A 22,183-nucleotide genomic window follows, 5' to 3' on the forward strand; every position below is an offset into this window, starting at 1 on the left:
AGTCCACAAAAGAGTCCCCGGTAGCCATTCTAAATTTTTTCCAGTCAAAAAGCACCGTTTCTCTCCTCTCTCGGATCTTTTTGCGATTGAGCGTGATAATTATTGGTAAATGGTCGCTTCCCCATGTCGTCGATTCTACGTTCCATTGCCTTATGAGCCCTGGAGTGGCTAGTGTCAGATCGGGCGTTGTGTCCTGTTGTCGCGCGTGTAGCCCTATGCGGGTTGGTGTTTCTGGTGTGTTGCATATGTCCAGAGTTGACATTTCTATTGCATCGTGCAGTATGCGTCCTCTCGGGTCAGCTTTGGTGTAGCCCCATGTTTGGTGCTTGGCGTTAAAATCTCCCCCCACTAGAATGGGAAGGCCTCCGGCTTGTGCCTGCACCTTACTGAGCCATTGGTAGGAGTCATTCCGGTGCTTGCCCGTTAGGGGTCTGTAGTACGTGGAGACTGCAACCATTGGCCGGTGGCCGCGTGGACATAGTTTTACTGCCACAATTTCTCTAAAATCATTACACAAATCTGGTATCTGCAGTTGGGTTGCGGTGCAGTCATGTCTTACTAAAAGAGCAGCTTGGCCTTGCGCTTGTTGGTTTCCTTTGCCCTGGTGTCGTATCGTAGCCTGCTGGAAGGTTCGGTAACCTCGAATAGTGCATTGTCCCCTTGTCTCCTGTAGAAGCACGACAAGGGGTTTGAATTTTTTTATTTGCTGTCTTAGTGTGGATCCATTCTGCGTAAAACTTCGACAGTTCCATTGGATGCATATAGGCCGTGCCGTCATCTTTCATCTGCTGGCTTGCGCCGTTTAGGTTCGTCATTTTGCTTCTGAATATTTCTCTGAATTTCCGTGAATATTGCCTGCATCTGAGTTTGTATTGCATTCGTTACTGTCTGAAATTCCTCCCGTAGGTTCTTTTCGAGGCGCTGGGTCTCAGTGTGTCTTTCCTGCCTTAGGATGCTCAGCATCTGTGCATACGCCGAGTCTTGGGCTGTTAGTGGTTTTGGCACTGACGGTGCCTGGTTCTGCTGGGTCTGTGCAGGTCCTGCGAGTTGCAGCTTTCTAGAGTTTGCCGTGGTTTTCCGACTAATTGATCGCCCGACGCGACTGTTAGAACGCGTGCGTTTTTCTCGGTCTGCCGGCGTCTCTGATTCACGTTGCCGTGGCGTTGGCGGTGGTTGCGTATCTCGTTGCTCTGGTGGTAGTCGTGCGAGTATTTGCTGCAGCATTGCTCTCAACTGCTGATTTTCTTTTCTTAGTTCTTTTATTTGTTGCTCATAGTGAGCGGATAGCGTGGGTTGTGTGGATGCTCCCGCCAGTACTTTTTCAGACCAGGTCACTGTCCTCTGACCTTCTTCTATGTTCTGCACGACTTTCTTAATGTCTTTCGGTGCACGGCTAGGACATGCTGAGTTTAGCGATATGTGGCCCTGTTTCTGGCATGCGACACAGAATAGCTCTTCGTCGCATTCGTTGTCTTCAGGGTGTTTTCTACCACACTGTTTACACACTTCGTCTGAAGGGCAATACTTGGCAATGTGTCCCAAGCCGTGACAATTGTAGCAAGCTATAACCTTCGGTCTGTACTCATGCACCCTTGTGATCTCATAATCGAACACGAGCCTGTTTGGGGGAGATTCCGTATTAAATGTTAGCAGCAGCATGTTTGTCTTCCCGAGCAGACGTGCCTCTAGGATAGTTGCCGTCTCGCATCTCAAGTGATCCTTGATATATTCAATGGTCTGGCCGGGACGCACCTTGATGACCCCCCGACTGTTCCCCACCTTCTGTGTTGGCGTTCTTTCAATTATCACTTCATACGTACGAACGCGACCGCTCATTTTCTCAGCTAATCGTGTCAGCGCCGCAAGCCTCTTCGCGTGTTCTTCATCCCTGACAGTAACCTTAATGCAGTTCGCTGCAGGGTCGTAGCGGAAAATTGATAATTCTGCAAGTTCCCAACTTCTTGCCGTCATCTCTAGTGCTGCTGTTATAGCCTGCTTAGGTATGTCATGGACGTGTACCTTGTTAAGTGGCCTGATCGAGAGTGCAAAATGAGGTCGACTTACCCGCTCGAGGCGAAGCTGTTCGGGCTTGACTTTTCTGTTTGGTTTCCGCTTGCTGAAAAAGGACCATCCATTGTCCTCCTCGTTGTCTTCGTCATTGCTATCATCGTTGTCGTCCACGCTGTCATCCTGAATATCCATGTGGTCGTTCACTTGCGACTCCTTCCTTCTGGCCTCTTCCATCGAGGGACGCGCCACGGCGTCTTCGGCTGCAGCTCGGCGTTCACCCGGCGTTTCGACGCTCTCGGTGCGCTTCGCTCGTCGCGTTGTCTGCATTTTGGAGGGGCTATTCTTCAACTTTTCGGCGTCTCTAAGCTGAGGTGAGCATGGAGTTCCCGCGCTGGGTCCACTCGAGTGCGAATGTTGCTGTGGTGGCGACATGATGCCGTGCTCACCTGGCCGGCCTCGCCGAGGCCGCACTCGGGCTAGGCCCAGACGTGGTTAGGCTTAGGTCAGCGGGTCGCCGTCGAAAATGTCCTCTTAGCCAGAAAAAAACGTCAACTGGAGCCGTGAAAAAGCACACCACACTCACAGAAAGCGCTCACAGTGTCGTTGCTCAATGTTTTACCACGTAGAATGGTAGTTCCACACAAGCTAAAAGGAAAACATCGAAGAGCCAAAGTGGGACACGTCTTCACACTCTGGCGATCGCAGCGCCCCCCGGCTTGTGAATGCAATTACAGCTCTGTGTCCGCTCATAGAGAAAGAAATTTCTTTTCTCTATGGTCCGCTTGTTAAACCCCTGGGCCACAAGATGACGCCACCAACGTCGCTGTTGCCGTCCACATCTCTCGTAGATCGGCATATTGCAAAGGGTCTACGTGCAAGCTGCAAGTCACCACAATCTCTTGGTGACAGCTTTGTGTCCGCAACAACAAACGAAGCGGTCCGCGGCAAAGCAGTACGTCACAGCGCGACACTTGTTACAAAAGCGCGGGTATGAAACAATGCAGCAACCAAATTATTATTTACGATTCTACCACGCACGTCACCACACAGTAGCACGACATCGCAGTCACATATTCGCACAGCAACGTGAAAGCACTCTAGCGAATCGTCATTAGCCCTGCACTCACAATCTGTCCGTCGTCTAAAAGAACGACCGCAAACAACGTAACACGATATTTGGCAGACGTGGCAATGAAACGTGGATTCACGCAGGATAAATTCGTATATTGGCCCAGCAAATTATTAAACAATGTATAATAGACTAGATTATATTATCAGAAAAATTATTATAGCCAGTCGTAGTGATAATTGTAATTGTTGCACTTGTAGCTGCAGTGGTTGTTTCTGCACTACTTATGACAGTACTAAGCAGCACTAATGAAAATTACTATTTTGCAAAGTGTTTCCTTCGTGTAGTCTCCCGCACCAAGGTAAAACAGGACGCCCTCTTTAAAAAGGCTCGTTTTCGAGAGGTCTGCCACCATATAAAGCTTGTATTTACCTGACTAAAGCATCGCCTTAGGTACTAAGCGCCGCTTTCTCATAAAGTGCTACGTTGCCCGCACATTGAAATAAATTTAAATTTGGGTGGTCATCAAACTTTCATATATTTGCCGGTATTCCAACAACTTTAAAAGTTCATAATTTCGAAGGAAATTTTATCCGTTATTTTACGGTATCATATTGACATAATAAATTTTCTCTGACGGCTTCTGTTCACTGATCTTCTAAAGTTCGAGTTCACGATTTATTTATTGTATACCTTATAAGATGATTATTGAGAGTAGTTGCTATAATATTTCCTTTCTTCGGTATTTTCTTTGTCTTCCTTTATTTGTACGATCTTCGAGATGGGTGCTGTGCAGAGATCTCTGCTGTCTCAGAGGCCATACCACATTGTAAATAAGTCCATGGTGCCCTGGACGGTGTAAATAAGTCGCCAGTTTATTTTCTTTAACATCCGTCTTGATTGAACTTGGCTCAAAGTACCTGCACTTGCCGTCCCCATCTCGAACCCCATCGAAACGTTCGTAAACCAGCAACGAGACGACACGGGTTTCGCGATGTTGGCTGCTGTCCACGGCCCGTGACGAGTAGATGATGAAATGTTTGTCTCGTGTGTATGTATTTCCGTTTTGCAAAAGAAGTAGAAAAAAACGCAAATTATATGGTAGCGGAATAAGTTCAAAACCGAACAAATCGGAAACAACTCGAATGCGTTTGGCGTTTCTACATTCGATTTCATCTGTAAGCGTTACCCAATTCAGATTACTAAACGTACGCTTGGAACTGTTCCACGCTTAGGAACCGGCGACAGAGAGTTCTCACGTCATATTTCCGGCGGTACAGGCGTTCTGAAATGCTATTTCATGTGCAGTTAGAACAGTAGACTTTATTGCTAAGCGGAGTGCTAAACATGGTGTGTAATGAATAACTACAGTTCAGTTTTGACACGAAGGCATCGCGGAAATAACATTTTATCAATAAAAGTTGTGGAAACTGTTGTCACTCGTTAGCGAGCGACCTCTTTCTAAGGAAAGTGGCAGCGCCGTCGGGACTTCTTAGTAAGGTCTACTTACCGGATCACATCAAGTACTTTTTTCTTCAATGATGTTGATAGTACGTTTAAATTATGTTGATCTGAATACTACTGCAACGTTCTGTTTAAGAATGAGCCACACGGCATGACTAAGCCACCAGCAAGGCTTTTTGTTTGTGTAGCCTGCTCCGTCTGATCCGCCCCTTCTTCCGGCTCGCCATCTTCCTGTCCTGCTGGGCAGCGCATGCAGCATAGGGAAGGCAATGGGCGAGCATGCTCGCGGAGTGCGTACTCACGTCCTCCAGCAGGGCATCTTCGTCCTGGGACCGCAGCTTCTGGGCCTCTCGGCGCTTCTGCGTCTCGAACTTGGCGTCGTCCAGCAGCGAACGACGCCGCGATGGGTAGCCATGCTGCGACCACACCGCAAGGACTCAACGCACACGAAGCACACGCACAGCGGCATCACAATCTCACCACCAAGGAGTTTGCTACGAAAATTCCTAGGGGAAATTCTGTCCCTGCGATCGTATAGACAGCGTGGGTGCGTTGACATTGAAGTCATCTGAGCAGTCAGTAGACTGCCACCTTCGAACCCAAGTAATTTGGAAGACGTCTCTGTCAGTTGACGCCACCTCTCATATACAAGAAAAACAACTACAACAAGCACCTATTATTGCTTTACTTCAACACTTCGCGTGTGCAATACTATGAAAAAAACAACGAAGCTTACATTAAGCACATAATAAAGCGATACTACGTTTCCCTGTGCGCAGACAGTCTTTCCGTCGAGTTTCCAAGCATTCTCCTCAGTTGCCATCTTATTTGAGCAGAAAAGTTGCCCGCATGGTTTTCGCTAAGCTGCCTGTTTTTCCCGGAGGTGCTATTGTGGACATTGTCAAATTCCGCCATGTTGCCGAATCAGCCATCTTGTCAGCTCTGATTGGTCCAGCGCGCTCATACGCTTAGAAAGTCATGCCACCACCTCGCCAATCTGAGCTTTTCGCAACAACTCAATCGTCTAGAAAAGGCCGGTTTTCCAACATCTATTATCGTGTCAAAATGTGAAGGGCTAGTGAAGAAAATAAAAAAAAGGAAGCACCCCAGATACAGATCGAAAAAGTTAAAAAGTACGCAGTCATCTCTTATGTACATCAGATGGGGCATGGGTTAAAAGACAGCCATGAAATATGGTGTTCGAGTAGTCTTTTCAGCAAAGAACTCGTTAAACAAGATTTGCAATCTTGTCAAGAGACCTGAACAGGCGTCCAAAGGCTATGTGCCGCGTCAAACACTCGGGGCAGCTTGTGGCATGCTCGGTGGGAGTGGTCTACGTCATTCCACTTTCGTGTGGCAAAAAGTACTTTGTGCAGACGGGACGCTGCCTTAACATCCGCCTTAGGGAGAACCAATGTGCGATCACGAATGAAACAGGTTCTAATCTGGCCGCGCATTGTAGAGTTTGATCATACAAACCTATGTTTGAATAAACGGAAATATTGTATAAAAATATGATCAAATCAACCGCGAGATTGTGGAAGCCTACTTCATGAATGTAAGCTTTAGCTCATGCGTCAGCCAGACTTCTATCACTCTTCAGGATAAAGAAACTGATTTTTTGTGTGGCAAGACAGGCTAATACCCTTGTAAACGTCACTTTACAACGTTTTTACATTTTCTGCATATTATAGTCCTTCGTTTGAAAAAATAAACCAGTTGCTAGTTTGCGCTCGTGTTGTGTTCTTCCTCTCGTCTTTCGTCCGGGTTGCGCTGCCCACCGATAGGAACATGTGTATAGCGAAGCGCCTCTGTACGCAGGTGAAGGAGGTATACACAGTACAAAAGAAGCAAAAATATGTTCAGAAATGTCGGTGGAAGTGGCAATACCCCGAAGCCAGTGCCAACAAGTGGCGACCTTGGGCAGAGGCAAAGCCGTTGAGCTGCTGCCGCTCTTTTCGGGAAAGGCAGCGGGTTCATCGGAGCAGCGCCTAATTCGAGTCTCCGGAAGCGAGCACAAAGGGGGCTCGTCACTGCGGGTGGGCGGGACGCCTTTGTTCCCAGTCTCGGAAGGGGGGCTCAATTGTGAGGCCCGCGCTGCTGAGAAAAGCGCGCTTTTCCATTTCCTTCATCGTCCTCCTGGACCAGATTTCACGCCTTCCTGCCGCCGTGGGTCAGCACACTGCGCTCGTCGCAGCCTACTTGCAAAAATTGACCCTCGGCGTGGATAGGAAAGAAGCCGGAGGCACCCGCCGTCCATGTTAGGATAAGCCTCTAACGCGTATCACCGTCGGGTACAACAAATAAAAAAAGAAATTGCACGTGGGTATAAGCGAAAACACAAATTTTACATTAGAAATGTGCACTAAAAGAGTGCGGACGCAATATTTTCGACTTGTCGTTTCTTCAGTCAGAAGGTCACTCAAGAGAAACACTAAATCACTTTATGCTGGCACTGGTTAAAAATACTACTTGTGTTCATTTTGTTGTAAGAGATTGATTACTGGAACAGAAACCGAAGGCCAAAACTTCAATTCATTGAATGTCGCGACGAAGCCCTAGCGCCGTTACGCCATTGTGACGTCATGGATTTCCAAGTATATTCTCGTATTCGGGCCGTTGTGGCCCAATGACACTCCTAAAAACTCTTAAAGATTGAGGAAATATTTACTCTGGGCTCGTTGGTACCCTGCCCTGGCACACGTGTGCATGTGCGTGTTTCATATGAGCCTTCACTCCGTCCTTGTCCTTATTCCACTCTGTTTATGTATCTATTAGAGCTCCAACGTCATTCATTGGTTTATTCAGAATGCTATGTAGTCAGTTTTCAGCGAAGTGAGGACCCACTGTGGTCATTAAAAAGAACTGTAGACTATGCAAGTTTGGTCCTGCCATACATCAATTTCTTTAGCATTTGATCATGCAGCCGTTATAATTATGAAATGTTTTGTTTAATATATGCGGTAATAACAAATATCTGATAGTAAACACACCGGATTAAGTTGCTATTGTGCTTCTTAGCTTCTTAGCTCGGGTGGCGGAATAATTATACCGGGAAAATGTTTTCCCACAGCATATTCATTAAGTTTTCTTCTCCGCGCGTGACGTTCAGTTGAGGCAAAGCACGCTTTACAGGGACTTGAACACGCTCGAAGTGTTTAAAATGGCACATTAGCAACAATATTCGCAGCCGCACTCAAGTATCCGGCTAGACACGGCGTTTCGAATTTGCAAAATTTCTATTCCGTGAGGTTTGCATTAAAGCTTTCACTCTAGAGAATGTAATCAAGTTTACCTGACGGTCAACCTATTCTTATTCTCCGGCTTTTTTTTATAGGCATTGCATTAGCTTTTGAAACGCGTACAAGCCCTCGTAAATGACATTGTTTCAGCTGCTACGCGAGGCGACCTTAGTTCCCCGCCCTGCCAGGATATCAGCTGCCTCTTGGCGTCGAATATGGCACCACGCCAGTGTTACTGCTAACGAAATTTATATAGACGTTGCATCAACATAATTGCACATTTTTGTCAGCAACATTGTTATTTATTTATTTATTTATTTATTTATTTATTTATTTATTTATTTATTTATTTATTTATTTATTTATTTATTCCGACAGCCGATTCAGTCATTACATTGGGGAAAGGGTGAACGATTAATCACGCAATAATATTAGAGGAAGCGTTTGTGAAACTGGACAGTGGAACACAGGTACATTTTGAAGCACTCCTTACGCAAGTATTAAATACTCCGTCGCGCTTCAACCGTCCAGCGAAAGAGTGATAGTCCAACAGATACAATGCTGTTCTGCGGCTTGTCTTAGCTGCCTAACACCAAGCAAAGCGGCGAGCGCGGTTGTAAGCGGATAGAAAGTAGCATGCAACATTTAAGGGTTGTCTGCGCACCAAGGCACGGTTGTCTGGCTCGGCATGCAATGCAGTGAGCCTCCCATCTTCCGGGGCTTACTATATTTGAACCTACACGTTCCCTAAATAACAATAACAGCTCCTTCATGCGGAGATGTCTGGTCGCTCCATGTCTGACCCAATTTTCCAGGGTTGTAGTACCACTAGCGTCTCCACTGCTTTGTCTCTCCCTCTGCCTTCCCTCCTGCGAAATAGGTCCACTTTAATTGAGCGCAGACAGGAGAAACTTACTCTCGATCGGGGAGCACTGAAGCGTCTCCACAGTGAAATATGGCGCAAGCAAAATACTTCCGCGCGAAGGAGTTGCCAACACGTCGACGGGAAGGACGCAGTCGCGGCCACGTTCCACGAACTGGCCGGCGACCACGGCCAGCCTGGCCTCGGCCAAGATCGACCGAGTGCGTCGGCGGAGTCAGGGGGGTGGAAATGGCCGCTGCTTGCGACAGCAGCTGACCTCCGGTGCCGTCCATCTTACTCGGAAGCGAGCCGCTCCTTCCGGCTACGCTCGGTTGCACACCCTCCGATCCTGGTCCCCGCTGTTTCTTTCTTTCTTGTCTGAAGCTTCTTTTGCTTCCTACCTCGCCCACGGCAACTCCAACTAGTGCGTATGTTTGTATCTATGTGCGCGTAGCTTTTAGGGCCGGACGTCATCGCCGCGGCGAATACGGCAGGAAAGTGTCATTTTCTGCTGCTGCTCCATCATCGCCAGCAGCGCTCGGGAATGACCCGCGCAACAGGCGGCTGCGGAACGGTGGCGCGACCGTGGCCTGCTTGCCTAATCCTTCCCCTCGAAGCCGGCGCCTGCGTGGTGGCGGGCAGGATTGCCAATGTGGCTCTGCGCGCAAGGACAGCGATGAAAGCGGTTCGTGAAGTTTTGAGAGCCCGAAAAAATAAAGCGCGAAGCCTGGAAAAGATGCGAAGAGATAATGGACTAGAGAAATCCGTCATTCCATAGCATCGATAACTACATATCTTTCATTTGCTTTTAAGCGAAACTTTATTTGGCCTTTATTTGGTCTTCCTTGTACCCGCTGCTTCTTTCCAAGCTTGATTATCTCCTCGCTGCATTGTCCTGGTACTACTGGCCCTCTGAGCCGGAACGTGGAGCCAGGGATAGAAACAATCGTGCGAACAAATCGCTGTTGCTTCACCCTAACTTCCCATATTTAACATTCAAGAAATAAGAAAGCAAGGAGTGTCGCGTTGCCGGCGTAAAGAACGACCGGCTACGATCGCTTATCCTAAACAAGCACTTGCGAATTTCTCGCTGCAACACCTACTTCACCAGCGGCTATGTCAAAACAGTAACCGCGAGGAAAGAATACATGTATGCGAATGCAACCAGAGTACATGCATTATGTCAAAAAGGACCTGCTGTGGTTGCTTAGTGGCTATCGTGTTGGACCGTAAGCACGAGGTCGCGGTATCAAATCCCGGCCACGGAGGCCGTTCTTAAATGGGGGCGAAAATACCAAAACGCCCGTGTACTCGGATTTAGGTGCACGTTAAAGGAACCCAGGTGGTCGAAATTGTTCCGGAGTACCCCGCTGCGGCGTGCCTCAATCGAATCGTGGTTCTGGCACGTAAAACCCCGTAATTTATTTTTAATGTCAACAATGTAATAAATGGCGCTGGTTGGTTCGTGTTATTTCTTAACACTCTCTGATCACATAATTCCTAAGGGAATCTTAATTTTCTGGAGAAAACATCCAACATCGATAACAAAAAAAGCAAAAAATTCTTCTCGGAAATGTTACTGGCAGCAATGCCAATCACACGACTTGTCGACTTTGTACCGAAGGTAAATTCGGTTCTCACTCTGATATCTTACAGATGTCCGTGCGTCGCATCACGCTGAGGTTAAGCATCTGTGCTGTATTTTGGAACCAGCCGCCTAATGCTTATAACCTGTCTATGGAGCTCAAAAATGGTCTTTAAATAAGATGTAACCATATTTTACACCATTATGTTTGCGGATTAATGAGTCAGAAGAACCAAATACTGCCTGCAGCATTTTGAAATGTTGGCACTTCGTGACAACCTTCGATTCGTTGCCAAAAGCTTCAGTGGAAACACGAAGAACACACCGAAAAATTTGTTTTGCCCTTGTGTACCCGTGTTCATGCCACCACTGTTCGTGTTGTGGTTGTGCTCTTCGATGTAGCACGATTTCAAATGAAAAATACACGCATTGGTCGAAACATCGGAAGCGTAATTGACAAAATAGCCGCTATAATGATGGGAGCTGACATGACCGAGCTGATGAACACGTTTCTTTTTTTCTCTCTCTCTCTCTCTTTTTTAGTGTTTGCCTTTACCTCTAACATTATGCGCGTCAGTGTTGAATAGAATCGAACTGAACTGTATCCTTCGGTTATGCATGCATTGGATTCTACCTTCCCAACTCGATTTCTTCCTCTGGCCCTCAACTATATTATCAGCCAAGCTTTTCTATGAGAGTGTAACAGAATGTGCGCCGCGTAAAGAAAACTCAATGAAGGACGGCATAATATGAGGCATTCTGATTTCAGTAAATTTGCAGACCTGGGCAAACGAGCTGGCTACTTCAAAATACACAGCTTGGAGGTCGCTGGAAGAGGCCTTTGTCTCCTACAGCAGGCACAACATAGGACGACGACTACTTGTAGTGCTTGCAATTGCTGCGGTAATTGTGCCATGCAACAACAACGATTGCGCTCTATAGGCTTCCTGCACGCGCGCCATTCAATCAGGCATATGTCCTGCCTTCCTTTTTCTACGGTAGTAAAAAAAAGTTCTGTCAAATTAATTCAAACTGAGTTTTTGAAGTCACGAGTACAAACTCACATAATGTTAGTTTTTAGAGTCCACTGACGTTTTCTCACTGTTGTGCGCGACCACATTTTATTAAAAAAAAAGGTGCTTGACTCCGCGCACGTTTTCGATCATCCCTCAATCCTTAGAGTGCACGGGGGCCGCACGACCGAACGCTTCTGACGACAAAGGAGCGACTCAGGGTGATTAATGTTCGTACTGCCGAGCGCGAACTGCCGTCACTACACCGGAATGTCTCGCGACTGGAGCTGGTCACGCCTTCTCGCACAACAATCCTGCAGCATCACCGTCAGTGTATCCCTACTCCTGCACCACTGATTTAGTATAGGTTTGCGGTAAAGGTTGCGGTAACCCTACTGAACCAAGCAGCAAGCGATTGACCCAAAGCGGTAGAGCATTTGCGAGCGACTCGGGCGCACGACCTTTGCGAATCGCCAGTGTGAATGAGCTCTTCATAGAAAGACTTAGATTTAACGCATTTAGCTTGAACAAACCTATGTTAATTTCTCACCGCATCACCTACCTCACCAATGACTATAACTACGAGAAAAGTCATACGGTGAAAATAGTTCTGTTGCGTCGCAAGCCATAGCAATTAAATAATGCAACGCTTCCGAGCAGATATACCGAACTAAAAGGGGCATTTTGCTTGACGCGTTTCAGCAAATTAGCAGCCCAGCTACTTAAAAACGTTTCGAGCAGTAGCTTATCGGGCGACCTCGATGATGATACAACGTCCTCGTTACAATCAAGTTCAGATATATTTTGAGTAGTATTGACAAGGTATTGATTTTTGTGCTAATGTCGCAGTAACTACACATCATCCGAATACCTATAAGGTAATATCGCTGAGATTCCCAAAATTATTTGCATAGTGAGAAGTAAGACGTAGGATATCGCAGAAGCGGCAGCTGTTTATCATTTTATTATCGTTGCTATCACTCTCGCAGACACCCATTTCTCAGCGTTTGTTTTGCAAAAGGCTTCTACTGTTTCAAGGTTTCATAGCGTGGTCAAGCAACCATTCAAATATTAGAGCGCAGCTCTTAGGCGCCCGTTCCTGCGGCGAGTTTCGGCGTCCCTCTCGTAGCCGAGCGAACGAGCACAGCGAAGGATGAAAGAGCAAACGCGGAGCGCAGTGGGGGGTGAAAGACGACGATAGCGAAGAGAGCGCAAGGAGGAAATCGGAGGAGGAGGGTATGACGAAAGCGTGAGAAGAGCGTAGTTCCGCGTAAGACGGGCGCTGCGGGGACGATGTCTACGAGATGGCGCCAGAGTAGCGCGTCGTCTGTTCACCGATCTCGCCACCGATACCATATACGGAAACAAAGCGCTGCATGAGCGGAGGTCTGTCTGCGGCGGCTGCTGTGAATCGCGCCCACGTGTCACCCACACGCTGCCTCTCGCGATCTTCCGATTAGAGAGGCAGTCGCGCCACACTTTACTCCGTTTGCAACCTTCCGCACGAGACAGATTGTCCGCGCCAGACAATATATCGTGAAATGAAAACACTTATATAGCTGCGCTCAAATTTCGCATTATGGAGTATCGTAATCGTCAGTGAATTTTGTTATTTTAAACCAGTTCAATCTCTCAACATGCATGCGTACTAAATAAAAAGAAAATATACCAAGCCCATAGAAGCTGAAAATATATAGAGAGAATTGAAGACGCAAACACCCCAGCGCAAAAGCTGCCTTTCCATACCACATCACAAAGCTCGCAACAGACAAGAGCCATGTCGACAAATGAAACAAAGTGATATAATGGTCCTACTAGCTCTATTTTTTCCCGAGTTTGTTTCACTTTCACTACATGCACGATTATTTTGCACTACTATAACTACATCTTAAGCCCGGGTTTACAAAGTTCTCAGTTCGACGAGCCCGTTTTGGAAAAGGAGGAGACATAATGCTTGAAAAACTGGTGGCCCTTCCTACGAACTGTCTATCGACTCGAAAGGCCCCAGAGAACTGAAAGAATGCCAACATTACACCTTTTTTTTTTTAGATAGTATTACGAGAAAAAACGACACCATATTTTGCATCTGCTGCCCCTTCACCTTCTAAGAATTCATATTTTTCGCAAGTATCCCACTCTAAATCTTGTTACACCCCCTTCAGTCACGGCATACACATTTGTGTACGTGACTTCAGCAATTTCTGTGCAATACCGGCGGCAAGGGACGCACCACGAGCATTAAGCTTATCGTCACCTGAACATTCTGCTTACCTAAAGTACCTCCATTTTATTTAAGAGTGGTGCAGCTCGGTAGAAATTGTGAAATACTTTGTTTCCCTTTCTAGTAATGCTTGCAGCCAATAATCAAAGTGTGCATGTAATTCGAGCGGTTTAATAAATGTATTTTATGGAAAAACATAGCATGACTGATTGTTCAATAAAGAGATATTCAATTACTCTGCAATTATAATTAGTCATTATAAAATGCACAAAGAGTCATTCTACCACCTTGACTTACTTTCAGTGAAGTGTGTAGCAGCTTGGCACAAAATTATGTAAATGTTTTACATTTATCGACAGTCGATCATTACGCGTGATAGAAGGGAATACGAAACCACATTTTGATCCACATTTTAATCACCTGATCTAACAGGCCGCCATCTTCCATTCGCTAGTGCGCCGGCAGCTTATATCCCCCCATCCTCCATTCAACGTTTAGATACCCCCGCGCTAGCAGAAGTAACCTTAGATGCAGATTTTAAGCTGTGACCGCTTTCTTGCCTACGTGTTTACAGTTCTGAGTGCCACTGAATGTTACGCGCATTCTTTAATACAATATTCCCTTACGTGCTCTCGCAGCCCACCTTCATTAAATGAAATACTGGGGCATTGGGGCAAAGGCTACTTCAAACAGCGCACCTAAGGAAAGCCTACTGAAAACGTTTAAGAATGACCACGTAGATTGTACTCCCGAGGCGCAACGAGTCTGTATAACCCTGCAAAAAAAAAAAAAAACGGTACGGCCTCATTCGTAATTGACCATACGCCGAATTTATTTTTGAACAGCTTAGTTAATAATTGTGAACAATAGTGCACGTTACATATGTGCTTCTTCGTCTAAGAATATTACGTCTAACAAATCACGTGTTTTTTTTTTAAGACACACACCATTCTTCTGCGGGCATCTGGCGATGTTCTGCTACCTTTTTCCTGCTAATATGAATTTCACATGCACATAATAATGGGGACAAAATAGCTATCTGCGAGTCCAAAATATTATATCCTCTAGTTCATTATTAAATATTGAAGTCGTTGAAACGTGAACGATTATTTTCGCATGGACTAGAACCTGCGATATCGGAAGTCTTTGGCTATCCTGGCTACCAGTTTGTGCGCTAATACGAACAGGAGGCTGCGGAACATTGCTCGTTTAAGTTTTTGCCTGCCGATGTATGCATTACAGTTTACAGAATGTCAGATAGAGGCGACACCTTCTGAAGCTCATGTCAACCAGTGTACGTACTTATTACGAATACGTTCTACTTAGCCGGTGCCGTAAAGGCCTCGGCAGCAGTACGATGTGAACGTTCATATTACCTGCGTCTTTCCTTTTTCCTTTCAACGAGAACATAGCAGCACGTAAAATACAGCAGCACGTGTTGTCGCCAGCGCTGATACTGCACCGTCCATGTAACTGGTTTGCCGAAAACAATAATAGATTGATTAATGCTTGTGCGGACAGGCTGATTGATTTTGCATGCAAGAAATGTATCTACAAGAAGCAATAAGCTACATTTCGGCTGTCAAACTAAAATTCCTTTGCCTTCTCCTCCAGTGGAGCGAAAACTGGAGCAATGTCCAAGTGCGTAAATAGATCAGTGAAGTAGCTTAAATTTATCTTTGACCACCATGCACTTACGTTGACAACTACAAAAGGTCAGTTATTGCGGTTTAGAAGCCAAATAATGTCTTTCTACCACCCTGGTTACGAAACGTTGTTTTATCTACCAATATAAAGTTATATTGAATTTATGTACGTATTTATATCTTTTGAGTCACGTATTATGATGGACTGTGAATGAAAGCACCAAAGTTGCGTAATTTTGTTCGAAGGCGCTGCAGACTCTGACACTTCCCTGAAAAAAATTCGAGGTGGCAGGATGGTCCTTCGTGCAGTTTCTATTCAGCCTTCACATTTACGAAGTCATAAGTCTCTATTTAATCTACAGTCAGACCCACTTTTATCTCTCGCAAACAGAATTGAATCACCGGCTGAAAGCACAAGCACAAGTTAATTATTAGGCGCAGGCGTTACGAGGAAGGAAAAACATTTTTTTTTTCATAATTGCTGACGGAAGCAGGCACTTCAAGCATTGTATCAAACATGGTAGTAGTAGCAGTACTTTGCGAAACACTTAAATGGAATGAAGCAACACTGTCTAAAGAGAATGCTCAATTTACCAGCAGCGTATAACGTGCATGATATTTCGCTTGCCACCATCGGATAGAAATGGCAAAAACAATTCGCGTACACATATATCTACATCGCGACCGAAGGGGATCTGATTAAGAACGAAACGTCTTACTGAATTAGGATCAAGTGTCGCACAACACCGGGACAACATTTACGCAAGCAAAAAAAAAAAGACGGAGCTTTTCGCGGGTGGCTATATGGTCTTGTTACTCAGTCATGTTGAATTTGGGTAAACGCAAGTGGTCTATTCCTTCATGCGTCCGTGGCGTCCCGGTGTTAAGCTAGACTATATCCCAAACCAGTACGGCTAACCAACAAGCCCAACCTCGTCGCACGTGTTGTCTTGTTTGTTTGTTGAAGTTTACGGATGCTAAAGAACACCGCGCTTGGTACGATGTCGGGTGGAACGGTACCTCTACGCTGTAGCTCTTGATGGCGAACCGGGCCCGGCCAGCGGAGGCGAACGTCGCCACAGCCATCGCGCGCAACAGGTGGTGGTGGTCAGCGTCGTCGGGGGGGGGGGGCCTCTCTTATGGGGCCGAGGGCGGGTCACGCCGGACGACGATCGTTACGTCGCGCGCGCCGCGCAGCCAATCGCGGGGGCCCGCGCATCACCGCGTTTCCCGACTGTCCGACGCAGGGGACAGTTTCTCTGCCGAGGCGACACGCCCGAAGCGACCTCATCACGTGTCGGTGCGGTACGCTCTTCTGTGCACGCTGTGCAACGTTGGCCGTGCAAAAATTTCCAATACGCACGTGTCACGGTTTTGTAGTATGTCAGAGCAGTGTTGTCAAGTCGCCAAAACTAGAGAGAACTGAAGGATTCAAGTTTCCTATACGTACATAAAGTGTTCGCTAAGACAATGCGACCTAAACGACCCTTTTTTTTTTTTCTTGTCTAGTGCTCCAAAACCCGCCGTGGTTGCTCAGTGGCTATGGTGTTAGGCTGCTGAGCACGAGGTCGCGGGATCGAATCCCGGCCACGGCGGCCGCATTTCGATGGGGGCGAAATGCGAAAACACCCGTGTACTTAGATTTAGGTGCACGTTAAAGAACCCCAGGTAGTCGAAATTTCCGGAGTCCCCCACTACGGCGTGCCTCATAATCAGAAAGTGGTTTTGGCACGTAAAATCCCATAACTTAATAAAGTACTCCAAAGGAAAAGTTATGCTTTCCATTTATTAAGTTTATGCGCAAGTTTTGATGTCGCTGACTTCGAATTCTGTGGTATTACGTGCCCAAACCACGGTGTGATTATGAAGCACGCCGTAGAGGGGGACTCAGGGTTAAATTTGACCACCTGGTGATCTTAAACGTGCCGCCAATACAAAGTACACGGACGGTTTTGCATTTCGCCCCCATCGAAATGCAGCCGCCGTGGCCGGGATTCGATCACGCGACCTCGTACTTAACAAAGCAACACCACAGCCGCTATGCCACCACGGCGGGTGATGTCGTTCACTTCTGTTTCGTAAGAGTTGTGTGGGACTCTCCCCCTGTGGTATACTGTGGTGACTGGAATATATATATATATATATATATATATATATATATATATATATATATATATATATATATATATATATATATGATGTGATGTATATATGGGATGTGATACACGCTGTGATGTAGACCTGACGACGTCACGCTGAAGGTGCGCCCGCAAAGTACGTGCCCAGGCAGTGGTTGAAGTAGTATATTTAACTCGCGTGGAAATGCATTACGTAAGCCTATGCTGAGAAAACCACTGTGCTTTCGGCGTGGATAGAAGGAATCGGAGATGGGAAGAAAGGGAAGACAGAGATGGGATGAAAGGGAACGGTACTGAGTGGGAGGCTATCAATCCGAAAACGGTGAAATTGTTTTAACGCAGAAACGATTTTTCTTTCTCTATAGGTTTCCCGCAGACTTCTCCGTAGCAAGGATACAAAGAAAACTACTTCGTCGCATGATCTGGCGTAAGCTGGCCTGCTCGATCCAGTCCAATCGAGTAGCCGTTTCTAACCCGTTTAATTTAAATTCTGAGTTTTTACATCCCAGAACCACGATCTGCTTGTGAAGCACGACGCAATGGGTGACCGCAATGCACGACTCACGGGCGTCTTTGCATTTCGCCCCCATCGAACGGCGGCCGCCACGGCCGGGATTCGATCTCGCGACCTTGCGCTTGGCAACACCAGCGCCATAGCCGCTATACGGCGGGTCAATCTTCACGGGAAATTAATGGTGTGCAGACTTTCGCTGTACGCTTTATCTTGCCTCGGCAGCGAAGTGCGAGCGTTATCTCGGCGGTGTTTGATTGGTTAATTAAATTGTGGGGTTCTATACGTGCCAAAACCACGATCTGATCATGAGGCACGCCGTAGATGGGAACTCCGAAAAATTTTGGTTCTTTACTCCGGAAACCAGGGTTTCTTTAACGTGCACCTAAATCAAAGCATAAGGCTTTTTTCGCATTTCGCCCCCATCGAAATGCGGCCGCAGCGGCCGGTATTCGATCCCGCGACCTCGTGCTTGGCAGCGCAACGCCACAGCCACATAGGTGAAGGCACCTATGAGCCTACACTCTTAAAAATGTTTGCACTCTTTGGGGCGTACCCTAATTGTCCCACAACAATAATCGTTATCTGCCTTGCTTGCGTTTCCTTTCTTTAAAACTCCGCGCTCGCTACTTTCCTTAGACGTATATACAATACAATTTGTCATATGTGTGTTGTTTCCAGCGGCGCTGGCGTGGAAAGCGACTGCTGGCCTCCCCTCCCGAAGCCAGTGCCCTCTCCCTCAGCCGCCGCGAGGTGGAGGGTGGCGAAAAGGCAGAAAGGAGGAGGGGTGTCATTCCCGAGCGCTCCGCTCGCTACACAGCGTGTGGACCTTCAGACGGCCCGAAGCTTTCGCGTGACATTACGCGCCCTACAACTATTTTGCACGACCGAGAGCACTTGCCCTTTGCGTCGGCGCTGTTGTATCTTTGGTGAAAGTCCGATAACCACCGACCACCGCGAAAACGGGGAAAAGAGCCAATGAAATCTATTCGCTGTGGGAACACATCTTACGGTATAATTGGCCATCCAGTGTGTATTGCTTCTGCGAAACGTTACCAAATGGACAAACGTGTCTGTGTGTGTGACTACGGCGTTAGTATGGCGGTAAAGGCGATGACATGGCAACAAATTTTATTTCTATAGGGACCTTCCAGGCGACTTTTCGCTTTCGGCATTGTCATGATTTTCTGTAAAGTGAAAGTGCGATAACATCATATCGCACGCCGTATGCTGTGGGTGCGAAGTGAGCCGAGAAGATGGTGGCTTGACGCTCGCCCAAATGTTGGAGGTTACGTGATCAAGCGCGCGATAATCGATAATCGTCATACGTCACAACGATAATCGTCATCTGCCTTGCTCGCGTTTCCTTTCTTGAAAACGCCGCGCCCGCTACTTTCTTGTTGGGAATGCTATGTCATGCTGATAACGCGCATGCCATTCGTTACTGGGCAGTAACGGGCTCGCCACAGAAAGGAAATGCGGACAAGACAGATGACGATTATCGTTGTGTGGCAATTATACACCCCAAAGGATGCAACTGTTTTTAGAGTGTATTGTTGTGGCAAAAGGGTGTAATTTTGCTTAAGAGTGTACACTCTAAGAAAAGTTTACACCCTTTGAATCGTATCTTGCCATACAACAATAAACGACATCTGCTTGTCCGCATTTCCTCTTTATCGCTGCCCGCCCGGTACTTTCCAGTAACGAAAGGCATGCGCGTTATGAGCATGACGTAGCATTCCTGACAGGAAAGTAGTAGGCGCGGCGTTTCCAAGAAACAAAACGCAAGCAAGGCAGATGACGATTATCGTTGTGGCAGATATACACCCCAAAGGGTGTAACTTTGCCTACGTAAAAGTGTGGAAATGTGACTACAAAATGGTGCACGTGACGTCATTGGAATACAATTTCCAATCCTGCGTTTGTGGCCTAAAGAAAGCTGGCGCACGCGCTCTCCTGTGTACGTACGTGCTCTCGCTCGAGCTATGCAACTTTGCGCACGTGCCGATCCTCTCAACACTAAACATATGCTCGCGAGTGTGGTACAATTGTTAGGTCATCGGGCTGTTGCGCTGGGAGTCCGGTACTCGATCCAAGCACCGGGCAGTTTCTTCTTTTTTTTTTTCCAGTGAGGCCATGCTTTTGGAATTGTGTAACTACTTTATTTTATAGAAGAGGTCCATCACCATGCGGGAAAGCGAATCAACGGGTATCTTCGATTTGGCTGCACTTCCGGCACTAATTCTGTTGCAGCACAGTGCGGGTGCAGTTGGGTGTAGTGCCAGTTCAGAAAGTTCCATTATATTGCTTGCACTAACGCTGCACGTTTATTTTTAAAAAATTAAACACGCAAACGTTGTCTGCTCGGTGAATTTTGTGCGTGTGGCTCATTTTGTCTTTCTAGTGTCCTACATTCATGCTCTTGTGGCGCGAAACGGCGTGCTGCGGGGCGTGTCGTAGCATCTGCTGTTGTCGCCACAACATTGTTCTACGGGTGCTTTTTTGAGTTGGTGCGGCTCCTCGTGGTTCGAGATGCTTTGCTTTCAACTACGCAGTGCTCAAAGTTTGGCTCCTGTGCGGACACGCTTCTGCAATCTGGCGGCACTTCCCATCAACTTAGTGCAGGTCTGTCGTGAACCATTTGGACAAATTTCAATGTAGCAAAAGGGAAAGCATTTTCGTTATCACTAAAGCCGTTATCGAGGTAGTACTGCTACGTCGTGATAACGAAGTGGTGGACGTGGATGCTGTTTCTTTTCTTTTTCTTTTTTTGTCACAGAACGCGTTGCAAGCAATTCAATGATCGAAAGCATTAACACCTCGCATAACTTTACTAAGCTGGCCTCACAACACATTCACTCATCGAATTTGTCCCTCACATTCTTATGTCAGCCATAGGAACTGTTGTAACCAAAGTGGGAGATGTTTACGCCGGCGCACCATTATTAAACTAGCGCTACACCGTATCGTCTGCTACCAAGGGCTTGCACAATGCCCACACTTCCAAAGTGGTGTGCGCAAGCGAACTGTGACTTGTGCAGAACTTGCCTTGCACGAAGTAAAATTGAAGATGGTGCTGCACTGTAAAATCGAAGACAATAAACTAGTGCAGAATGTGCAGCCAAATCAAAGAGGCCATATATTTACCTACGTACAATAAGTGCCAGGAATGAGGCAAATAATTTGCATTAAGATGTTGACAAAGAAGTGTGAGAAGAGTTGTGGCACATGGCTCAAGTAGATTGCGGTCACTTCGTGGTGACTGCACAAGAGTTACAGCTTCAGGAAAGCTCCATTTGTACTTTGTCGGCGCATGCAAAACGACGGAAGGATCCAGGAGGCCGCAATGTCGCTAAGTAAGGTTGGTCAGTCGCTAATTGGCGACATGAGTGCAACGAGCTTCGATCAACCAAGCGAATAAGGTCATTGGTGTGCTGCTCATGATACTTCGCAGTCTTGCGGCCAAGCTGGCACTTGACGAAAGTGTATGCAGCTCGATCAGCTCAACAGATTATAGAGTTACCTAGTAGGAGACTTTATGCTATGCAACATTGATGCAAGATTTGTTTTTGTTAAGCCTAAATGAAAGGGGGGATCATATGCACTTTATTATTGTTTGTGTCATTACTCACAGTTTGTGCCCACGTCACTGCTTAAGGCACAAGAAAGACATACACAGCACTGTATGTGCCTTACTTTGACTTTGTCACATATTCCTGTGCTGCTCCTACAGCGCTTGTGCTTACACATTATGATCTGCATAAATTATTTCCCTGCCTAATGCAATTTCCCTTTTTTTGCATTCATCACACCACACGATCATGAGCTTGAGAGGCACGGATGAAGCAGAGGGAGCCTGATGCCACTCAACATTATAAATATGTGTTAGTATTGCAGAAAATGACCATTATAGCAATACGCCACATTCTCAAACCCTATTTTTTGTCGTTTGTGTTTGACATCACATACTAGCTGGCATTACGACACTTGTATTGAGAAGTGTTATCCCAGTTCTTAGTTATAATATTTCGAGCATCTTTGTATTCAGCTGTGCTTCCTAGAGATTAGCTCACTGCCCGTGTTATCCCAGTATTAAAAAAGGATTGGATACTAATATCAAACTATCATCCCATATCACTTACCCTCTCTTGTTGTAAACTTTTTTTTGGAGACAGAAACATTTTGTCACCCCTGCAGCACAGTTTCTGAAAGGGCTTTTCTACTGTAACCCAACGAACTACTGTTATTCATGATTTTGCTAGCATACTGGACAAATTGACATCATATTTTTGGATTTCAAAAAAGCATTTGACCTTGTTACACACTCAAAGCTAATAAAAAACTTGCAAGCTGCTCAGTTTACCCACGTATATAATAAATTGGATTGCTGCTTACCTTACTTATCAAGGCAATTCGTCGTTG

The 22,183-nt window shown here is 46.4% G+C and overlaps 2 protein-coding genes across 6 annotated transcripts in view; one reads left to right on the forward strand and one right to left on the reverse strand.

Moving 5' to 3' along the window:
* Positions 1–16,225, reverse strand: part of LOC135920294 (tyrosine 3-monooxygenase-like) — a 41,113-nt gene extending 24,888 nt beyond the window's left edge. For 4 of the 5 annotated variants that reach the window (XR_011508906.1, XM_070526942.1, XM_065454494.2 and 1 more), the window contains exon 1: positions 2,065–2,711. Coding sequence is in view for 4 of the 5 variants with exons in the window: in XM_070526942.1 (XP_070383043.1) it covers positions 2,065–2,442 (378 nt within the window). In the remaining variant the exon portion in view is untranslated. Of the gene's footprint in view, positions 1–2,064; positions 2,712–4,845; positions 4,960–16,132 lie in introns of those variants that run through there. The other variant, XM_065454495.2, reaches the window with a different exon arrangement.
* The window catches only part of LOC135920296 (uncharacterized), a 197,492-nt gene that overhangs the window by 101,106 nt on the left and 74,203 nt on the right, over positions 1–22,183 (forward strand). Inside the window, exon 3 of the mRNA XM_065454499.1 lies at positions 20,317–20,386. The gene's annotated coding sequence lies outside the window, so the exon portion shown is untranslated. The remainder of the gene's footprint in view (positions 1–20,316; positions 20,387–22,183) is intronic.

Source organism: Dermacentor albipictus, chromosome 10 (genome assembly GCF_038994185.2).
Source record: "Dermacentor albipictus isolate Rhodes 1998 colony chromosome 10, USDA_Dalb.pri_finalv2, whole genome shotgun sequence".
Lineage (NCBI taxonomy): Eukaryota > Metazoa > Arthropoda > Arachnida > Ixodida > Ixodidae > Dermacentor > Dermacentor albipictus.